The sequence below is a fragment of the Trichechus manatus genome, unplaced genomic scaffold (genome assembly GCF_000243295.1).
Source record: "Trichechus manatus latirostris isolate Lorelei unplaced genomic scaffold, TriManLat1.0 scaffold00021, whole genome shotgun sequence".
NCBI lineage: Eukaryota > Metazoa > Chordata > Mammalia > Sirenia > Trichechidae > Trichechus > Trichechus manatus.
This window is the reverse complement of record NW_004443957.1, coordinates 7934955-7955396: the sequence shown is the minus strand read 5'-3', so window position 1 is coordinate 7955396 and position 20442 is coordinate 7934955. Positions and strand designations below refer to the sequence as shown.

General features: G+C 37.5%; 1 protein-coding gene across 1 annotated transcript in view; it reads right to left on the bottom strand.

The window, feature by feature from the left end:
- Positions 1–20442, bottom strand: part of TTC13 (tetratricopeptide repeat domain 13) — a 97409-nt gene that overhangs the window by 31452 nt on the left and 45515 nt on the right. The window contains exons 5-9 of the mRNA XM_023728156.1: positions 13903–13968; positions 11941–12033; positions 8998–9114; positions 7941–8051; positions 1873–1955 (exon numbers count right to left, since the gene is read on the bottom strand). Of these exons, the coding sequence (XP_023583924.1) occupies positions 1873–1955; positions 7941–8051; positions 8998–9114; positions 11941–12033; positions 13903–13968 (470 nt within the window). The remainder of the gene's footprint in view (positions 1–1872; positions 1956–7940; positions 8052–8997; positions 9115–11940; positions 12034–13902; positions 13969–20442) is intronic.

Here is a 20442-nt window from a genome sequence, read left to right as displayed (position 1 = left end):
CACGATAGCCAAAAGGTGGAAACAACCTAAATGCCCATCAACAGATGAATGGATAAACAAAGTGTGATACATACATACAATGGAATACTACTCAGCCAGTAGGAGAAATGAAGCTTTGATACATGCTACAATATAGATGGAGCTTGAAGACATTATACTGAGTGAAATAAGTCAATCATAAAAAGTCAAATATTGTATGACCTCACTTATATAAAAAGACAAGAACAGGCAAAAGTATAGAGACCAAAGTTTATTAGTGGTTACCAGATGTGGGAAGGAGGGGAAAAAGGGACGTTAGTGCTTGTGAAGTACTGAGTTTCAGGGTACGATGATGAAAAAATCACACTGATTAAGAGTAGGGCTGCACAGCTGATCACTGTAATTGCTGTCAATAAGTTGTATAGCTGTAAAAAGTTGAATTGGTAAAAGCTGTGTGATAGATACATTCACAACGACAAGAAAAAAAAAAAAAGAGTAGCTGCTGAGACTGCTTATGAACAACCAAACACCACATGGTTCCTTGATTTAGAGGTTTAAGGTCATGGTTTCATGGAACATCCCAGTTAACTGGTCTAATAACATGTTTAGTGCTTCTGTTCTACCTCCTAGTTCATATGGTAGTTTTAGTTTCTGGAGGAACTGCCACACTCTTTTCCAGTGTCTAGAATCTTAAAAGCTTGCAAGGGGCCATCCAAGGCACAACAATTAGTCTCTATTCACCTGGAGCAACAGAGGAAGAAGGAGAGTCAGGAATAGGAGAAAGAAATGAAATGTGTGGCTAACTGCCTCCATGAACAACTGCCTCCTCTGCCATCAGACCAGGAGAACTGGATGGTGCCTGACCACCATTACTAGACATTTTGATCAGAGAGTCTATAAAAGAATCCTAATCAAAAGGGTAAAAATGCTGAACAGAATTTCAAATTCTTATAGAATCCAGATTTTCTGGAGCCATGGAGGCTGGATGAACCCCTGAAACTATTGCTCTCAGATAATCTTTAAACTTTAAACCAAAAATATCCCCTGAAGTCTTCTTAAAACCAAACAATAGTTTAGCTTAATTAGTAAAGAATGTCTGTCTTGAGCATTATGCTCTTTTAAGAGCTATCTATGTGGGATTAAACTGACAAGAGCAACTTGAAAGATTAGATAGGAACCTTAAGGGGCAGTGAGTTTATGTCAATGGAGGAGGAACAACTCGGAAAAAGAGGGTGAGAGTGATTGTACAACTCAAAGAACATAATCAATGTGACAGAATTGTACATGTAGAAACTGTTGAATTGGTGTATGTTTTGCTATATATAGTCCTCACAACAACAACAAAAATAAAATATAAAAAAAAAAGAAGCTGTAGCAGCAGTAGCATCTATAACCCAAGAGCTTATAATACCACTATTCAAATAATAACTCTTCAAGGACTAGCATTTTCTAAATCAATATATACAAACTGAACTTGTTTCAGAGATTATCATATGGATCATATTATAAATATGACATCCTCTGACACATGTTTCTTTCTATATTCCAGAGAAGACATCTAGTATTTAATGCTTACGCAGTTTAGAATGACCATCTCTTCTGGTTAAGAAACACAATTTCTTTTTAAATATCACTATCATTCATGATATCATTCATGAGGAAACACTGGTGGCGTAGTGGTTAAGAGTTACAGCTGCTAACTAAAAGGCTGGCAGTTCAAATCCACCAGACTCTCCTTGGAAACCCCATGGGGCAGTTCTATTCTGTCCTGCAGGGTCGCTATGAGTCAGAATTGACTCAACAGCAATGGGTCTGGTTTTATCATTCGTGAGGTTATACTGTCTTTCCATTCCTCACTCTCTCTGCCACCCCAACTGCTAATACCTGACTTACCTATAGGCCTGCCCCAGACTTTTATACGCATCAATAAAGTCAACTTTCTGCTTCAAAGCCTCTTTGAAGGATTCAATAGCTTCCTGTAAAAAGAGTATAGAAAATGATTTAATTAGCATAACCGTTAGAACTGAGTTCTACTTACATCACTAAAGGACTTAAATATATATTATACATGGTCTCTGACATATTTTTTAATAGGAAGACTGAGAAAAAAAGAGGTAGAAAGTACAATGAAATATGAGTCAGGACTGAATTTCAGCAGTAAATCAATGCATTGCTATGTAAAATAACAAAGCCTTACGTTTCTCCCTTTCAAAAATGGGAAAACAGCTTCTCACTATGTATTTCATCAGAAGTTTGAGTACTAATGATGTACCCTTCATAGTAATAGCATTTCCTTAGTTAGTAAAGGTCCTGTGGAGCGAAAATAAGGCTCAGAGCTGTGCGAAATAATTAATTCAAAATGCTCGTAACCAGCAGCATTTAAAACTGAACCAACAAAAGAGCAAACCCAAAATGAAACTGTTTTTAAAACAAGCAAAGAAGCTCCTAGACTGGTTATCTGAAGGATTCACATGATTTATAGAGGAAAAAAAGAATAAAACAAAAATCTTAAGGTTGGGGCGGTTTGGGGCGCAGCTTCTGTCTGCATAACATCAGGTCTGAGGCTAATGAATGAGAACTGCTGCAAGCACTATTCTTTAGGAAGTCATCTTAGGAAATACATGGTGTACTTGGCTACTACGTAACTATCTATCTGTCAGTGAAAACTATTAATAAAATGTGCAGTTGTGCTGAATAACGAACATTCTAGACTTCAACCATTAGTGGATGTACTTTTCATTAAGACTTCATTATTTACTCTAAAACAAAATTATGAAGACACTTCCCATAGTCCCCAAGGAAAAGATATATCTTACTAAAGTTACTGCTACAACGTATTATGATCTCTAAGAGCTTTAAAACTTCTAGGGAGAGAATTTCACACCTGATCATAGGAGTAAACTACTACAGAGGTTATTTGCCTTGCACATGGTAGGCACTCAATAAATATTTAATGACTTAGTGGGAACACAAATAGTTTTGCAAAAATAGTATAATCCTTTTTTAATAAAAAACTCCATCATTCTCTGCATCTTGATTTTCTTTGGAGGCAACAGCAGGGCAGGAGAGGCCAGTATTTAAACTCTTCAAAGCAAAAATAGGGAAAACCACCTACTTATTAAGTAAACCTACATAATATCTACTATTTGGAAAAGAACGTTTTAAGAAATTTTAAAAACCAGTATTGCCATTGCCCTAGTAGCCTTGATTTTTTAGATTTATACAACTATATTCTTAATTCAAGAAACATTCATTGAGCACCCACTATGTGCCAGGGACAGTGGGGGTACAGGGGATATAAGGGTGAGCAAGGCATTATCTCTAGCCTCTAGGAACTCACAGTGGTCTAGTTAAAAAGCCAGTTATGTAATCAGGTTATTGAAAGACAAATTTAGACCTATAACAGAGATTCGAGCAAAAGTCTCTGGGAATAAAGAGAAAGAAACAACTAACTTAGTATAGGGGTATCAGAAAAAGATTCAATAGAGGAAGTAACAACTGAGTTGGGTCTTGGAGAATGAGAAGGAATTTACTAGTTAAAGAAAGAGGGCATTTCAGACAGGGGAAACAGGACTGTACCATGGCACAGAGCACTCAGGGAATGGTGGAAAATTTGGTGTGGCAGGTGCACAGGTGCACAGGTGGGAGCGAGGAGAGGGCAATGACAGGAGACTGGGTAAAGGTGGTAAGCTGGCGTCAGATAGTGAAGGGCCGTCTATGCCATGCTATACAGTCTGGGTCTTACCCTGCAAGTAATAACGACTAGGAGTCTTTAAGCAGGTAAGCAACTTCATGAGATTTACTTTTCAAAGATGATTAATTACTATCAGCAGCAACGGAACACAGAGACTGGAGGGGAAAGAGAATGGAGACAGATCCCAGTTAGGAGGTTGCTGTGGTAGTCCAGAAAAGAGATAATGAAAGCTCAAATTGAGATAGTGTCTCTGAGAAGAGAAAAGAAGGGTCAGATTCAGGCAGGGCTTGGAACTAGTTTGTTATGGTTCGAACCCCTGCTGAGAATTTGCACTTCCACCCCAGATATACTAAATCAGAAGCTACATTTCAACAAGACCCTTGGTGATTCTTATGTATAATAAATTTCAGAATCACTGCTCTACCAGTGGTTCTCAGAATTGGTCCCTAACCAGCAGCATTAGCATCACCTGGGAACTTGTTAGAAAAGCATATTCTCAGCAGGGGTTAGAACCTGAACAAAGTGGTTCAAAGCCCTGAATTCAGGGGATATTTTTAAAGGCAAAATAAGATGTAATTTGGTTTAGGTCTGAGGGATGGGGAAGAAGAGAGTAGAAAGCTTTTAAGCTGAAGAGACTAGGTAGATGGCAAGAGTATTAACCTAGAGAGGGAGATACAGGAGAAAGAAGAGCTGCAGGCTGGAAGGTAGGTGGGAGACGATGAGTTCTATCAGGCGTGTTAAGTCTGGAGTGTCTGTGGACATCTCTGTGGAGATGCCCAGTAGGCATCTGCTGCCCACTCCACTTACAGCATGCGTGGACGCCACAGTTCTTCAAAGTCTGATTTCTCTTCAGCTTTTTAGAGTCTTTGGTTTCAGGGTTCCTGTCTAATCACTGCACAGTTCTCTACCTCATTCTGCCAAAGAGGGGACATAGCAGAATCAAGATCTGAAAGCCATTGGGAACAAAGAAACTATGTTTGAATGAATCAATCTCTAAGTACAGGAGCTGCCTCTGCATTCATTTGCATAGCAAATGCCATCATCACCTCATTTAGTCACCATCTTTCTTACTAGTCGATGGGTAACCATCACTCTGGGGCTTTCTGATATAATGAAGAGAACAATCTCAGATGACTCTCAGAGTGAAGGCAATTCTAAATAGCTGATAAAAATAGGTGCTTAGAATGTACAATTTTTGAAATAGCCTTACAAGATCAATAAAACAGATGGAATTCAACAGATAAACTTCTACTTGCTTTGTTTTTCCTAAGAAAATTCAGAATTTCAGATATATCTACTGATTTGGATAGTTACAAAATTTGTAATGTCATATTGTCTAGTATACTTCTAATTTATTGTATCATAAAGTAAATCATCAATCACCCATTTAATCTGGAGAGATCACCTTTAGAATATAAAGATAGCTCCAACTCATTGGTTTGTTTAATACTTTACCTCTACAGTTAGCAAGAGAATTAGAGATATCTAAACTAATTTCATCAGTTTAATTAAGTCATGTCACCACTGACTCAAGTTTTCCAATCTGTGTAACTGGGACACCCTCTGCTCCTTTTCTACTTCGTGGGGATGCCGTTGGATGAATGAGACAATATGTAAACACTCTCACCTCCTCGGACAGATCTACAGAAATGGCAAAGAAAAAGTTCCCGTCTATTATACATGCGGATGCCATGTTTATGAGCATGGTGAAAAGGATAAAGGACCAAATCATGTGGTAAGACTAGTTGACGGGGGCTTTTAATGCTCACAAAACAAGGCACTGTTGCTAGGTTCTCATCATGTGTATCTGGAATAAAGCAGGCTGAATTTTAGTCCTTGTCCAACTTGTAGTTTGTGTCTCTGTTACAGCTCTTTGCTGAAAAACTCTAATATCCAAATCATTCAAAGACCCCTGCCCATGCTCCTAAACCTAACTTTATAGTAACAAAGGGTAAAGTCATTTGTTTGCATTTGCTTACTTTTAAAACTCTCCGCCGCTAACCGAAAGGTCAGCGGTTGGAACCCACCAGCCTCTCAGCGGGAGAAAAGACGTGATGATCTGCTCCCGGAAAGATTACAACCTAGGAAACCCTATGGGGCATTCTACTCTGTCATACAAGGTCACTGAGAGTCAGAATCAACTCGATGGCACGCAGCAACAACACAACAGTAATAGGTTGGCATTTTTTGTATTTCAAATCTTTTTCTCCTCCATGAGATAGTCAAGCGATAGACACTGAATATAGCACTACAATTTTGAATTTTTTAATTTTAGGTGACTGTGAGAGAAGATGAGAGGAACAGAGGGCAGATACAAAATAAACTAGAAAAGTTCATCTGGCAGCCGCTCAAAGCATGTTTTAAGTAACCTGCTCTCAGCGCCCACAGCTGCCAGTCTGAACCCTGACATGAGAGAGACAGTGTCTATTAGGACTAACCCCACTTACTTGCTAAAAAGGATGTGAGATGTATGAAATAGAGTTTGCAAAAGTTTTTTCGGTTTGGCTTTTAGTGGGATGGGATTTTTTTCCTTTGGTTCTAGAAAATTTAAATTTTCACATTTAAAATAACTGATAATAATTAACACCTGATTCATATTTATAATCTTACAAAGTACTTTTTACATATATTATTTAATCCTCACAATAACTTCAAGAGTCAGAGTAGAATCTTCTCTACTTCACAGATGTGGAAGGAGAAGCTAAAAGAATTTAAATAACTTGTTCAGCACTGCAGTTGATAAGGATTCAGAACTAGAGCTCAAACAAAGACCTTCCAGTTCCAAATTCAATGCTCTGTCCTTGAAATCCATTTATTCTGCTAATATCTACTGAGCACCTACTATTGTGAAAGGCACTGTCCTTAAGATTGAGGATTTACAACATGCAGCTTCTTTTATAAAGGTAAACCCTTTCCCCACTCCCTAAATATCTATCTCAGATGCTCAAAATCTTTACAGCCATTTTCAAGAATCAAATGCAGCCACAAAGACTCCCTGCCATGTACTACTGAAATTCTTCACAGCCTTCAAAGTTTGGGTTAGTACAACTTCCCTGTGAAGGCTTTCGTGATTCACCGTGCTCCCACTGATGCAGGCTGAATGCATTTAGCTCCATGTCACTCTGTCTTCCATTAGTCAGTGTGGATGTATCCTGTATTAGAGTGCTTACTATGTGCTGGCCATTGTGAGGCTCTGAGGAAACAGAGGTAAAAAACACAGAGCCCCTGCTCCCCTTGCTGCTGGCACAATCCTACTGCACAGTAGGTTCTCAACACGTTTATTTCGAGAAGGTTGAATAAAGTACCAGGGCAGAAGAAAGGGACGGAGTGGAGACTACAGATCTACCCCAACCTTTCAGTCAATTTAGAGAACTCCTTTCCTGCTCTCCTCTACCAACTCTTCCCATTAGTCAGTCAGCCCTCAAGTTAGAGTAATCTGACCAAGTGCAGAAGTGTCTCCCAACCTGTTCCTCTCTTTCATTCTTGCTGCCTCTCAAAGCATGGGATCAGGTCTTATCATCTCTGACACAGAATACTACAAGTGGCTCCTAATCAGTCTCTGTCGGTTCCCAATCTCTTCAGCCACCATATTGTCAGAATCAACTTCCTAAACTGCAGATTTGGTCTAAATTATACATTTTCCCAAAATCTCGATTTGACAGTTACCCTGGGCCTACAAATTAAAGTCAAAATTCTTAGCACAGCACTCCAGACTTTTAAAAACCTGCCTTTAACCACCCTCCCAGTCTCATCTCCCTTGAACTTTACGTGCCCCTCCCTGACCTGGCCGTCCTTCCACCCTTCCTGTCACTGCACGTGCCCTCTTCTATGGCAAGAGTGCCTTTCTCCAACTACAGTCTCATCTGCTCAGCCTTCAGGGTCTAGAGCAAGCTCCATTTATTCTCTTAAACTTCTCAAATCTGTAGTTTAAATGAATCGTTTCTGTCTATGTTTCCAAAGCATTGTGTTTATATTACTTTCTTTAGTGTATTTAGTACATAATAAATTGCATATGGAAAAAAGCTTTGTAAACTGTATACTTTTTAAGTGGGAAGTATTATTTTTCCATCTTATTACCCTTTTATCCTCTCCTTTTCTGCACCTCCCTTAAGCACCTAGCAAATAGTAGGAGCTCAATAAACATGCTGATTCAAACTACCTTCTAAAATAAACCAATTAGACACTTGACACATCATTTTAAAATATGCCAAACCAAATTTCACTAAAAGCAGAATCATATTTTACACATATTACACAACACTTTCACCTTCAAAAGTCCTCTGTGAAAGAAAGTTAAACCTTTGTATAGCATAGCTATAGGCTGATTTTTGTTCAGTTCTAAGGACTGCTGAAAGTCTTCATGGGCTGTTGCATAGTCCTACAAAAAGGAGAGTGGGAAAAAAAAAAAGCAGTAGTCATTAGATATTTGGACATTGTCTACTTTTGATTGGTAGAGAAAAACAATCCTAATTCATTCTGTGCCCTTTTGGGCTTTAAAGGAAACATCTCATTACCATAAATATCGGTTGAGTGCTTACACTGCTTGTTGAAATAGTTGGTTTTCTTAGGAAATTGATGGGGGAAAAAACCAATAAAAGATTAATTTAAGCATTTTATCTCAGCTACAATAAAGAACATTATTTCAAACACTATTAAAGTAAAAGCCTGTTAGAGAAAGTTTCCAAATTATTTTGTGGCACTAGAAGTTTAGTACAGTAAAATTTTTCAAATTATGCTATTAGATTGAAGTGTGTTATAGTGAGATTTTTGTTCTATTTTCTTTTGCAATAGAATTTTTGTCATTAAAATTACTGTAAACCACCAGAATAAATATGGCAATCATAAATACCACTGAGACAATAAAAGATAACCTTGCTAGGTTCACACAGAGAAGCTACAGTCTGGGAGCCATGTTAGTTTACATTATGGTTCTTGGGTCATGACACCCAAAGAGCTTCACATTGTACCTCTAAGTTTAATAATCACATCGATAACTTGTACACCTGCTTCCCTAGGATGATATCTACAAGAAAGGTTGAAGTATGATCCATAAACCAAATTTCTCTTCTTCTTGCTTTTTTTAACCCTAGTCCAGAATTAGTTACTGCCAACAGCTCAAGCAAGAAAATATGTTCTTTGTACTTAATATCCCTGCACTTTAATTTCAGGTAAAGAAAATGCTTTTATAACTCTCTTGTATTCACAAGCATATTACTAAACAGCTCCAAACCAAACATCTATCAAATAGCAGCTTCCTAAGGCAGAAGGAAAAGTAAAATCTTTACCATCATGAAACGAAATGGCTCAAGACCAGAACAACTCACCTCTGATATGAAGTATAGGGTCCCCCGGTGCCTGTACAGCCGTGCTGAAGGCTGGAGCTGGATAGCTTTAGTGAGGTCACTCACTGCTTCGTTGATTCGACCCAGAGGGGACAGAATCTATGAATCCAAAACGTGAAATTAGGCAAGAAAAAGTCCGATAACCAATCCTAACAGTGCCAATGTTTGTAACTTTTCAATTCCACTTCACCACACTCCACTCACAAAATTACTCTCAGCACACTTGAATTCTGGAACCCACGCACTGAGGTTCAAAGTAAACAAATTAAGGTGCCACTAACCTTAGTCTCGTCAAGGAGATTCATGAACTATGACTATAGTGATTGCCCTGTCATTATTTCATGTTCTGATTATAACAGATGTTGCTTTTCTTGAAATGTGAACTTTTTTCCATTGACCTACAATTTGTCTTTCCAAAGTCTATAAAACCAAAAATTGGGAATTTGTATATGTATATACATATATGTATATACATATTTGTATATGTATATGTATATACATATATGTATATACATATTTGTATATCTACATGTATATATGTATATACATGTATGTATGTATATATGTATATATACAAATGTATATATATAAACATCAAGGTGTTAAAATTAATCTGAAAGATAACTTTGAACCATCGAAGCATACAAATTGTTGGACACAAAGTCCTTCTTGGTCTTTAGCTATATCCTTTATGGTGAGAAGTGCTGAATGACAATTTCTAAGTTTCCAGGCATTTTGTAAGCTTTTTGTGTTAACAACTCTTCACTAATCAATCACAATCAGTAAAACAGGAGAAAAACTATCTGCAAGACTGTCTGGAAAATCAATTTTCATCTAGCAATCAGCTGTGTTCAGTCAGTATGATAATACAGAGGACAATTCAGAATGAAAAAGTAAACCAAAAAGACGTGAGAAAATCCAAAATGGGTATCAATATTCATGCAATCAAATCCAAGTACTTTATCCTGAACAAAAGTCCTTAAATTAGGGTTTATTTCGTTCTTATAGATCATTTCTATCAAGTTTTATTAACCAGTCTCCTACTTTATAGGAGTTTAAAATCAGCAAAAGAGAGAGGATCCAGGAAGGCACATCACCAGTGACAAGAATGGTAGCTCAGAAAGAGGAGAGAAACGTAATGACTGTAAAAAAGTACGCCTGAGAATTCAAAGAGCACAGTGGTCTGGAGTCATATTTTAGGAGGAAAAACATACTTACCTAGTTTATTAACTCCTAGATACATAAATTATCACAACCCAGAACAATAATTGAGATGCATAATAATAACAAGAGTAATAACAAAGGTTAAATTATGGCTATTAAATACAGACTCTTCCAGAAAGCATGAAGATGAAAGATTTCTCATGAAATAATTCCTGGTATATGTAAATGGAATGCTATAATTTAACTGGAAATGTTACTGTGTAGTGATATTACTTTTTAGTAATACCAGAAAAGGTAAAATTACTACATGTTTTTAACATACTTGAGATTTATTTTTCTAGTTACCAATATCATTTTTGGATATACACCATTCGCTTATTAATAAGCAAATTTCAAAATCCTTCTAAATAAGTCTTATTTCTAGGTATGCTTAATTAAATTCATGCTTTATCATAACATTTCAAAATAACATTTGAGTAAGGAGGGAAAAAGCATCAGTACTCCCTGCTTAGAGCAGATGGTTGTCAAATTAACCACCAAATTCTCACACGAAAACCAAAAAGAGTCTCTCACACAGTAATTAACAAATTACTATCACTTAACCTTTAGTAGTTACAATCCAAAATAGAAAAGAGATGAGTTATATCATTCAGAATGAATTTTATTCAAAAAATTGAATCCCCAACAAGACATAAAATTCACCTTATGAAACTGAACTATAAGACGCTATAATTTTGAGGGGAAAAAAACTGACAAAAACAGCCTTAAAATGACTAAACATGTAAAATGACTAAACATGTACTGCTTCCTTTACTTGCTGTTTTTCTCCCCAGAAAAGAGAGAAGAAAGTCATTTTTTTCTTTAATCCAACCATGAATCATGCCATATCAGATGATTAAAAGTTAAGTTTTACTGAGATAATGCATTAGCGTAAATCTTAAAACATTTAACATGATTATATGGGTAGTAAAATAAACACTACATGGGACATGGGGAGTTTACCATTACTTTATGAAAATGGGAAAACTAACACATTTCCATTTGCACATACTCTTTTCTCTGTTCTGAACATCTTTTTCCGCCTCTTATCCCCAAGACATGGGCTTTCATCCAGCTTAAATGTCACCATCACAGTGACTTCCTCAAACACTCCCATCACTCCCCCTCACCAGTGCTTGTTAGGCAGTGCCTCCTCTGTTCCTTAACAAGCACCTCTTCTGAGTTTCTACTCTAGCAAGTATGACATTACACTTTCACCACATTTCACTTCTCTGTCTACCTCAAGTCCTAAGTTCCTTAAGGTTTCGGTATAATCAGCCTTACCTGATCTGTGTATTTAGGTACATTGGTATATCTCATAAACATATATAAATGCACAAACACACATATCAGTGGAATGCTGCTTCAAAAGGCTATACATTTGATTTTTACCAGATTGTCATACTAAGTTTTGCTAAAGTATATAGATGGTAAATATCACATGTGATATATTTTTTAATGAACAATGACAAATAGCACAAGTCTATGTCATAACCACATATTTTAGTACTAAATAATATTATTTTATGTTAGATCAGGAGTATCACTCAGTCCACAGTTTTCTAGCAATTTCAACTATGCTTATGGGCATTAAGTACCTATGTAGAAAAAACACAACAGTATAGACGAAGTTAAAATTTACAAGTAATAAAACAATAGGAAAAAAGATATCTGAGATTTGACTAATCCAATAATGACAGGGAAAAAGAAAACCACACTCACTTCTGCTCGCTGCTCAAATACCTCTGGACGATCTGGTTCCAAGGTAATTACTCGGCTCAATTCAAACAGAGCAAGTTCAGCATTCTTAATGTCCTTAAAAAGGCATTAGCTTAGTATGAGACATACTGTTACTCAAAACAAGGCTGAAAAGATTTTCTGAAAAGACTAGTAATTTAGTAATGATATAACCAACATTCTAGAAGTAAATATGAATTTAGCTTCTGCACAAGAGATGTTCTGCCAAGATAAATACATTATGATATTACAATTACTTAACTCACTCAAGTCTACCTACCCATCAATAGCACCTTGGGCCTGTCTGCCTTCAAGAAGTTCCACAGATGGCATTAAAAAGTGTGTTTTCTCAATTTAACCTATTCAAACACGGTATCAACCGCTTTCAAGGATGAGTATGTGGATACCAGCACGCAAAAGGATGCTGACTGGTGACAACGAGGGGTGAAAAAGGGACTAAGTTAGTCTCAATCAAAAACCACAAGCCTATCTATAATATACCTACACTTGAAGAAGTCTAGGTAAGTTCTGTTTAAAATTTGCCACCGTAACTTTTATATTAAATATGTCTTAATGGCCTGACAGAGACTGGAGAAACCCCAAGAGTATGGCCCCTGGACACCCTTTTAGCTCAATAATGAAGTCACTCCTGAGGTTCACCCTTCATCCAAAGATTAGACAGCCCCATAAAACAAAACGAGACTAATGGGGCACAACAGCCCAGGGACAAGGACTAGAAGGCAGGAGGGGACAGGACAGCTGGTGATAGGGAACCCAAGGTCGAGAAAGGACAGTGTTGACATGTCGTGGGGTTGTTAACCAATGTCATAAAACAGTATGTGTACTGTTTAACGAGAAACTATTTGTTCTGTAAACCTTTATCTGAAGTACAAAAAAAAAAAAAACTTTAAAAGTCTTAAAATGTAAATGTAACTTCGTTTACAGATAGAAATTTCATGCCAAGATATAAAATTAAAAGAGATAGGGATTAGGAAGAAGCAGCTTAGCTCCGTAATAGAGCAACTCCATATTGGTCAGTTACTGACCCTCTCAAGGCAACACTGTTTCCTACCTAAACCACCTCCCTCATTCCCAATTCTGCATCTATGTTTCGGATGATAAAGTATACAAATATCATATAAAATTTCTCCAACAGGTCAGCTTAGTATATTTTTATTGGCAAAAAAACTTGATATTTCTTCCTCAAAGCATAATATCATTTGAATATTTTCAGCATACAACAAGACAAAACAGAAAAATTTGCGTCCAACGTTACAGACTTAAAATTTGGAGATCTGAATCTTAGACCATTTCATTACTTACATATAATCTCAGTTAAGTCTTAATTTTTACACCATGGTGCCTTTGTATAAAACATGTTTATTATAATCTTTATCCTGCCTTCCTCAGAGAAACAAGGGGAAAACCGATTATGAATACAAAGATATTATGCCTGTCTGAGAAAAGTATGTGTAATAACAAATAAAAAAAATAAATTTTACACATTAAAAAAAAAGTCTGTTCCTTTATCCAATTTTTAAAAATTGTGAAAGGAATTCAAAATACAAGTCCAACTGCAAGTGTTGATGACTGATCTCTAGTTTGAACAAAGAATACCTCTTAGGAATGCAGTCAAAGTCTCAGGCTTTTCTTGGTCTCTGTCCAGTTCATCAAGAAATCAAGTTTAGGCAAGCAAACGCTGCCCTTTTGGAGTGTAAGTGTGGTAAAACTGACCTCAGAAGGCCTGGGTAGAAATCCCAAGTCTACCACTTAGAAGTCATTTGATCTTCAGTAAATCATTCTATTGCCATTTTCTCATCTATACAACTGAAAAAACACCACTACTTATGCTATAAGAGCTCACTGAACAGTAAGTGGCTCCATCTGACCCCTTGGCCCTGTCAGGTAGTGTAGGCACTATGGCAATTGTAACTATAACATACTCACATGTAGTCCCTTCTTTCCATAGGCTATCCCTCGGCCATAAATTGCACTAACCAGATCAGGCTCCTCCTAGTCAGACCAAAACAGAAGCACGTCAAAAACTATAAACAAAACAAAACAAAAATCAGTTTCTGCTTAACGCATATTAATGCCACAAATGAGAAGCTCTACTTCTTTATACTACTACTACTCACAAGTCAATACAAGCAGCCCCCAACCTGGAAAGTCTGTATTCTAAAAGCTTGTGTGAATGAGATATGTACTAAGAGTTTTGCATTAGAATAACATAATAAAGGGAAAGGAACCAACATTCCTGAGCACCTACTAAACATCAGGCACTATGGCTAGTTTCTTCCAAACAGTATCTTGTTTAATTTAATCCTCTCAACAACTCTATGACCTGGCAGCATTAGCAATCACATCTCACATAGGAGAAAATGGGGGTCTAGACAGGTAAACAGATACAAGTACTGGGTAATGCCTCTCACTAGTTTCCTTTCAAATATGCACAGAATAATCAGAAAAGAAAAGAACTCCTCTGAGTCATCATAATGAGGAACAAGAAGTGCTTCCACTCCACAATCTGGTGGCGATTAATACTTTGTACTAATGGGTTAGAATTAAAAAACAGACCCTCTCTGCAACCCATTATATTCCAATCCAGATGGACGAGATGAAACACAGATCCCAGGACAAAGTATCTGCCGGTTTCAGTCCACCACATCCCTACACCACTACACAGGTTAGCAGTACAAACTACCCTAAGTGCTGAGTGCAATGCCTCTACATTTAGCCACTGCAATTTTTACCTCTTCTCTGAATCCTTTGCTCTACATTTCAGGAAAAAGAGTAAGCAGCCTGTGGCCATGAGGTCCTGGTTGAAACTCTTAACACTGCTAAAGAATTTGAACAGAACTGCACCAAATGAGGCATTTTAGAGACGACTCTGTTGTTCAGTTTCAAATCTGAGGTAGGTTATCTGCCAGCATTGTAGAACGTATCAATTTCAATGATAAGTAAATGGGAAAAGACAAAGGAGAAGATGCCACTTTAAATAGAATGGGCTACATCTATATCAAGTGGCAAACTGGTGGGTCACTGGACACAACCTAGCCAGCAGATTGTATGGCCTACACAGTATATTAAAAATTGGAAAAATTCAAGTAAAGAAGTCCAGATTTCCAGCTTCTCTTATAAAATTAAAAGCTCCAACAGTGATAAGCCCACATTTTGGCACTCTTACATGGCAAAATAATAATAAATAACTAGAGCTAAGTAATGGCTGCCTCTTTAGACAGTGCATGCCCTGATCAGTTTACCCGCCCCCTCCAGCTCCCTCCCATCTCCAGTACGTTACAGCAATTTACTTTGCTCATTTAAGTTACCTCCCTGCTCTCCCCCACATCTTTGGATTTGTAACTTATAACTTATATATAATTGGCATGAAAGGATTCCCTATTTCCCAAGTGGAAAGAAAGCACAAGTCACAGGACTGCAGAGGTGTGGTAGTTACATGTCAGATATAATACTTACATGTGATTATGGGTCAGGATATGCACAGGGAAAAGCTCTCCAAGTATTAACCATAATTACCTCTGGAGGATAGGATTACTAGATATGTTCCCATCCTACTTGATACACTGTTGTATTCTTTATAATTTTTTAAAATATGCATACATTTATAATTAGAAAAATATGTTTTAAATAATACGTTTCATTATAGAAATTGAAGGAAAGAAGGTAAAGGGCACCGTTTAATCCTGCACCAATGATAACTACGTTAGACATTCAAATATTCTTGCTGGCTTAAAGAAGGGCAGGAGGAAAATAAAAGGAAAAAAAAAGAAAGAAAGAAGAGAGAGAAAGAAAGAAAGGCACGGCAGGTGGCTTGGAGGGAGGGGGATACAGGTACACTGAGGGGGGGCACCAAGAAAAAAAAGTTACCTACTGAGTAATCAAAGTAAGATTGCCTTGGGTTTTTCTATAGCAATGACATGTGCCAGACGACAGAACAAAGTCAACAGGACAGAGCCTCCGGTCAGGCTGAGGCAGAAGGCGGAGAGCCAACATAGCCCATCCTTTGTGATGACACTCTTGAGAGAGATCGAAAGTTACTCTCAAATTTGTTAAGCCTTAAAATATACCACCCAAGCAAGAGGTGAACTGGAAAATGGTGTACTAAACTAAATAGCTATTCTATTTACGTGACTAGCATCCCCATGAACCCTGATGCCAGCACCAGCCACTTTGGGAGTCATTCTCATGTTTCTGACTAATATACTTAGTCATGGAATCCTGGCCATTTTACCTCGTAAGTATATCTCACATCTGTTTCTTCTGCTTCAACTGTCATTTGCTGTTTTAAGCCTTCATTTCTTATCTCAGCTACTGCAATTACCTATATTTTTCCAATCTACTCTCTAGACCGCATCAAAAACAATCTAACATTAAAGTAGTGTCACTTCCCTAACTGAAATTATTCAATGTGACCCCAATACCTACAACAGTAATATTCAAACTTTATTTTACTCCAATATATAAGAAGACATACGTTTTACATTGCAATCCAGTACACCATACGCAGATGCATAACACACACGCATACACACACACACACAGAGGAAACAAAAGTTTCTCTAAGTCATACCCACCCTTACTATACACAATGTAATCTGATACTTACTAGCCTACTATATTTCATTTTTTTTCTGAATTTTATTTAGTTTGTTGTTGTTGAGAATATACACAGCAAAACATACACCGACTCAACAGTTTTTATATGCACAATTCAGTGACACTGATTACATTCTTGGAGTTGTGCAACTATTCTTACCCTCCTTTTCTGAGTTGCTCCTCCCTCATTAACATAAACTCACTGACCCTTAAGGTTCCTATATAATCTTTCGAGTTGCTATTGTCCATTTGATCACATATATAGAGTTCTTAAAAGAGCACAATGCTCAAGGCAGGCCTTTTTTTACTAATTAAGTTAAACTATTGTTTAGTTTTGAGATGACTTCAGGTGTTATTTTTGGTTTAAGGTTTAAAGATTATCTCAAGGCAATAGCATCAGGGGTTCATCCACGCTCCATGGCTCCAGAAAGAAGTCTAAAGTCCATGAGAATTTGAACTTCTGGTCTCATTATTCTATGCAGCGTTTGATCAAAATGTTCAGTAATGGTAGCTGGGCACCATCAGTTCTTCTGGTCTCATGGCAAAGGAAGCAGTTGTTCGGGGAGGCAATTAGTCACACATTCCGTATCTTCCTCCTATTCCTGACTCTCCTTCTTCCTCTGTTGCTCCAGGTGAATACAGACCAGTTGTTGAATCCTGGATGGCTCCTTGCAAGCTTTTAAGACCTCAGGCACTACACAATGAACTACGAGGTAGAACAGAAGCACTAAACACGTATTAGGCCAAATAACTGGGATGTTCCATAAAACCATGATCCTAAACCTCCAAACCAAGGAACCAGATCCCATGAGGTGTCTGGTCATACATAAGCAGCCTCAGCAGATACTCTTTTTTATTTTTATTTTGTCACTGTTGTAAATATATCATACAACTTTTGCCAGTTCAACTTTTTACAGGTGTACAACTTACTGACAGCAATCACAATAATCGGCTATACAACCCTACCCTTAATCAATGTATATTTCATTTTTTAAAAAGTACTAGTCTTGACCCACTGTCTTAGTTATCTAGTGCTGCTATAACAGAAATACCACAAGTGGATGGCTTTAACAGAGAAATTTATTCTCTCACAGTGTAGGAAGCTAAAAGTCCAAACTCAGGGTGCCAGCTCTCTGTCGGCTCTGGGGAAAGGTCCTTGTCATCAATCTTCCCCTGGTCTAGGAGCTTCTCAGTGCAAGGATCCTAGGTCCAAAGGGTGTGCTCCCCTCTTGGTTCTTCATTCTTGGTGGCATGAGGTCCCCCTTCTCTCTGCTCACGATTCTCGATTTTATACCTCAGAAGAGATTGACTCAAGATAAAAACTAATCCTGTAGCTTGAGTCCTGCCTCATTAACATAACTGCCTCTAATCCTGCCTCATTAACATCATAGAGGTTAGGATTTACAACACATAGGAAAATCACATCAGATCACAAAATGAAGGACAACCACACAATACTAGGAATCATGGCCTAGCCAAGTTGACACATATTTTTAGGGGACACAGTTCAATCCATAACACCCACCAATTAATTTCAGGTCCTACTAAAGAGTTGTTGTGTACTAACGAGTCAATTCCAACTCATAGCGACCCTCTATGACAGAGCAGAACTGCCCCCTAGAGTTTCCTAGGCTGTAATCTTTATGGAAGCAGATCACCAGGTCTTTTCTCCTGAAGAGTGGCTGGTGGGTTTTAACTGCTGACCTTTTATTAGCAACCAAGTGCTTAATCATTGCGCCACCAGGGCTCCTACTAAAGGGTTGCTATTGTTGTTAGGTGCCATCAAGTCAGTTCCGACTCCACAGTTTGAAAAAACAACTAGGTAGTATCCATATGCCTTTGCAGAAGATACTGGTCAGTTTCCTGCCTTACTGTTCAGCTTCATCTCCTCCCACTCCCTCCCTCATTTTACACTTTAAAAAGTAGAGCTACTTAACTCACCCAGGGGCTCCTCTGAAGACAGGCCTGGCTATCTGCTTCTAAAATGTCACAGCTTTGAAAACTCTGTGGAGCAGTTGTACTCTGCACACATGGGGTCACTACCAGTCGGAATTCATTCGACAGCAACTAACAACAGTTCTCTAGATACAACATGCTCTCCCAAGCTCAGTGTATTTGCAAATGTTCTTCCTTCTGCCTGAAACACCCTCCCATCACCTCTGTGCCCAAGAAGTTCCTTCTATTCTTAAATCTCAGCTCAAAGCCTACCTCTTCTCTGACTCCTTCCTGGAAAATAAAGTTGTTCCTTCTCCTCTTGCTCCCACTGTACATTGTACAGGCTTTAGTCATTTGTTCAACCAATATTTACTCAGGGATTTTATGTATGGCCCCCTGGCCAGAGTGTGGCAGTGGCTTTCAAGCAGTCCCTTCCCTCCCTGCTCTGTACCACCCCTTTGGCCTGACCACTACTAAGAAGTGACTTGCTTCTTAGCAGTGCAACCAGCTATTCTGTGCAATGTAACATATTTACATTTTATTTAATTTAGTCTCTCTTTTTAGAATTTTTCTAACAGCATCAATATCATACCCATTGCCACCAAGTCGATTCTGACTCATAGCGACCCCACAGGACAGAGTAGAACTAACTGTCCCATAGTGTTTCCAAGGAGCGGCTGGTGGATTCAAACTGCAGACCTTTTGGTTAGCAGCTGTAGCACAGAAGGATGTACAATTATTGTAGTTATTATATTTATCATCTAGTATTAATTGTTCCTACATTTAAATAATTGATTTTATTACTTTCCTGGATTGTTAAATCTTTACTTATTTATTATTTTATCTATGATTGGTTTTGGACATTAACAATAAGTCAAAAGTCTGTCTTTACAGAATGTTATAATTACTGTTTTTTTTTTTTCAAATAAAAAACAATGTTTACTCCTAAAAAACAAATTGGGCTTAGAATAGTAATAAAGTAATTTTGAGTAAGAGTAATAATATTTATATTTTATAAATTTTTCAGAATTTTAATTGACTGAAATGAAAACTATTATCTCAAACTTCCAATTTTACTTACTTTAAGCAGAACAAAAAATAATGGTTTAATGAGATAGTTACTTTAATGGAGTTACGTCCATTTAGATGTCTCCATTCTCAAAAAATTGATCTTCTGAATCCATAAAGAAATAATATATTATCCCCATTATATTACTTATATAGTGACTTTTAAATTTTACAGATATTTATTTTTCCACCACAGGACTGGCTTTTTAATTAAAGCTAGAAAGTCATTAGGTTTGAAGATAAATACATTTAAGCCAAAAAAGTCACTGCATAAGCAATATAACCAGTTGCCATTGACTCTGACCCATGGCAAACCCACGGGTATCAGAGTAGAATTGCACTCCACAGGGTTTTCAATAGCTGATTTTTTTGCAAGTAGATCACCAGGTCTTTCTTCTGAGGTGCCTCTCGGTGAACTCAAATCTCCAACCTTCTAGTTAGCAACTGACTGCGTTAACTGTTTGCACTACTCAGGAACTCCCATAAGCAATGTAATGACAATTAAATACTAGCCTAAGTGTCTCATTTACAAGCGAGTTATAAAATGAAGCAATGATGGCAAACTATGTAGACCCACATACATACTTAAAGGATTTTTTAAAAATCGTATGCAAAAATGTTTTAGATTTTGCCTGTTAATGTAAAATATGAAATGAAGTTCTTTCATGAGTTCAGTTATACCAGAATCAGATCAGAATCAGATAAGCTCAGAAACACAATTAATAGTAAAGGCTAAATTGCTTCATAAAATTGCTGAATCACTTATGTTACCTAGCCCTGTATGGGGACCAAAGAAGCACAGAAATAAAGAAAAGGCCCCCCTTCCCAATAACCCTATTGTCAGATGCACTGACACACATCATGTGC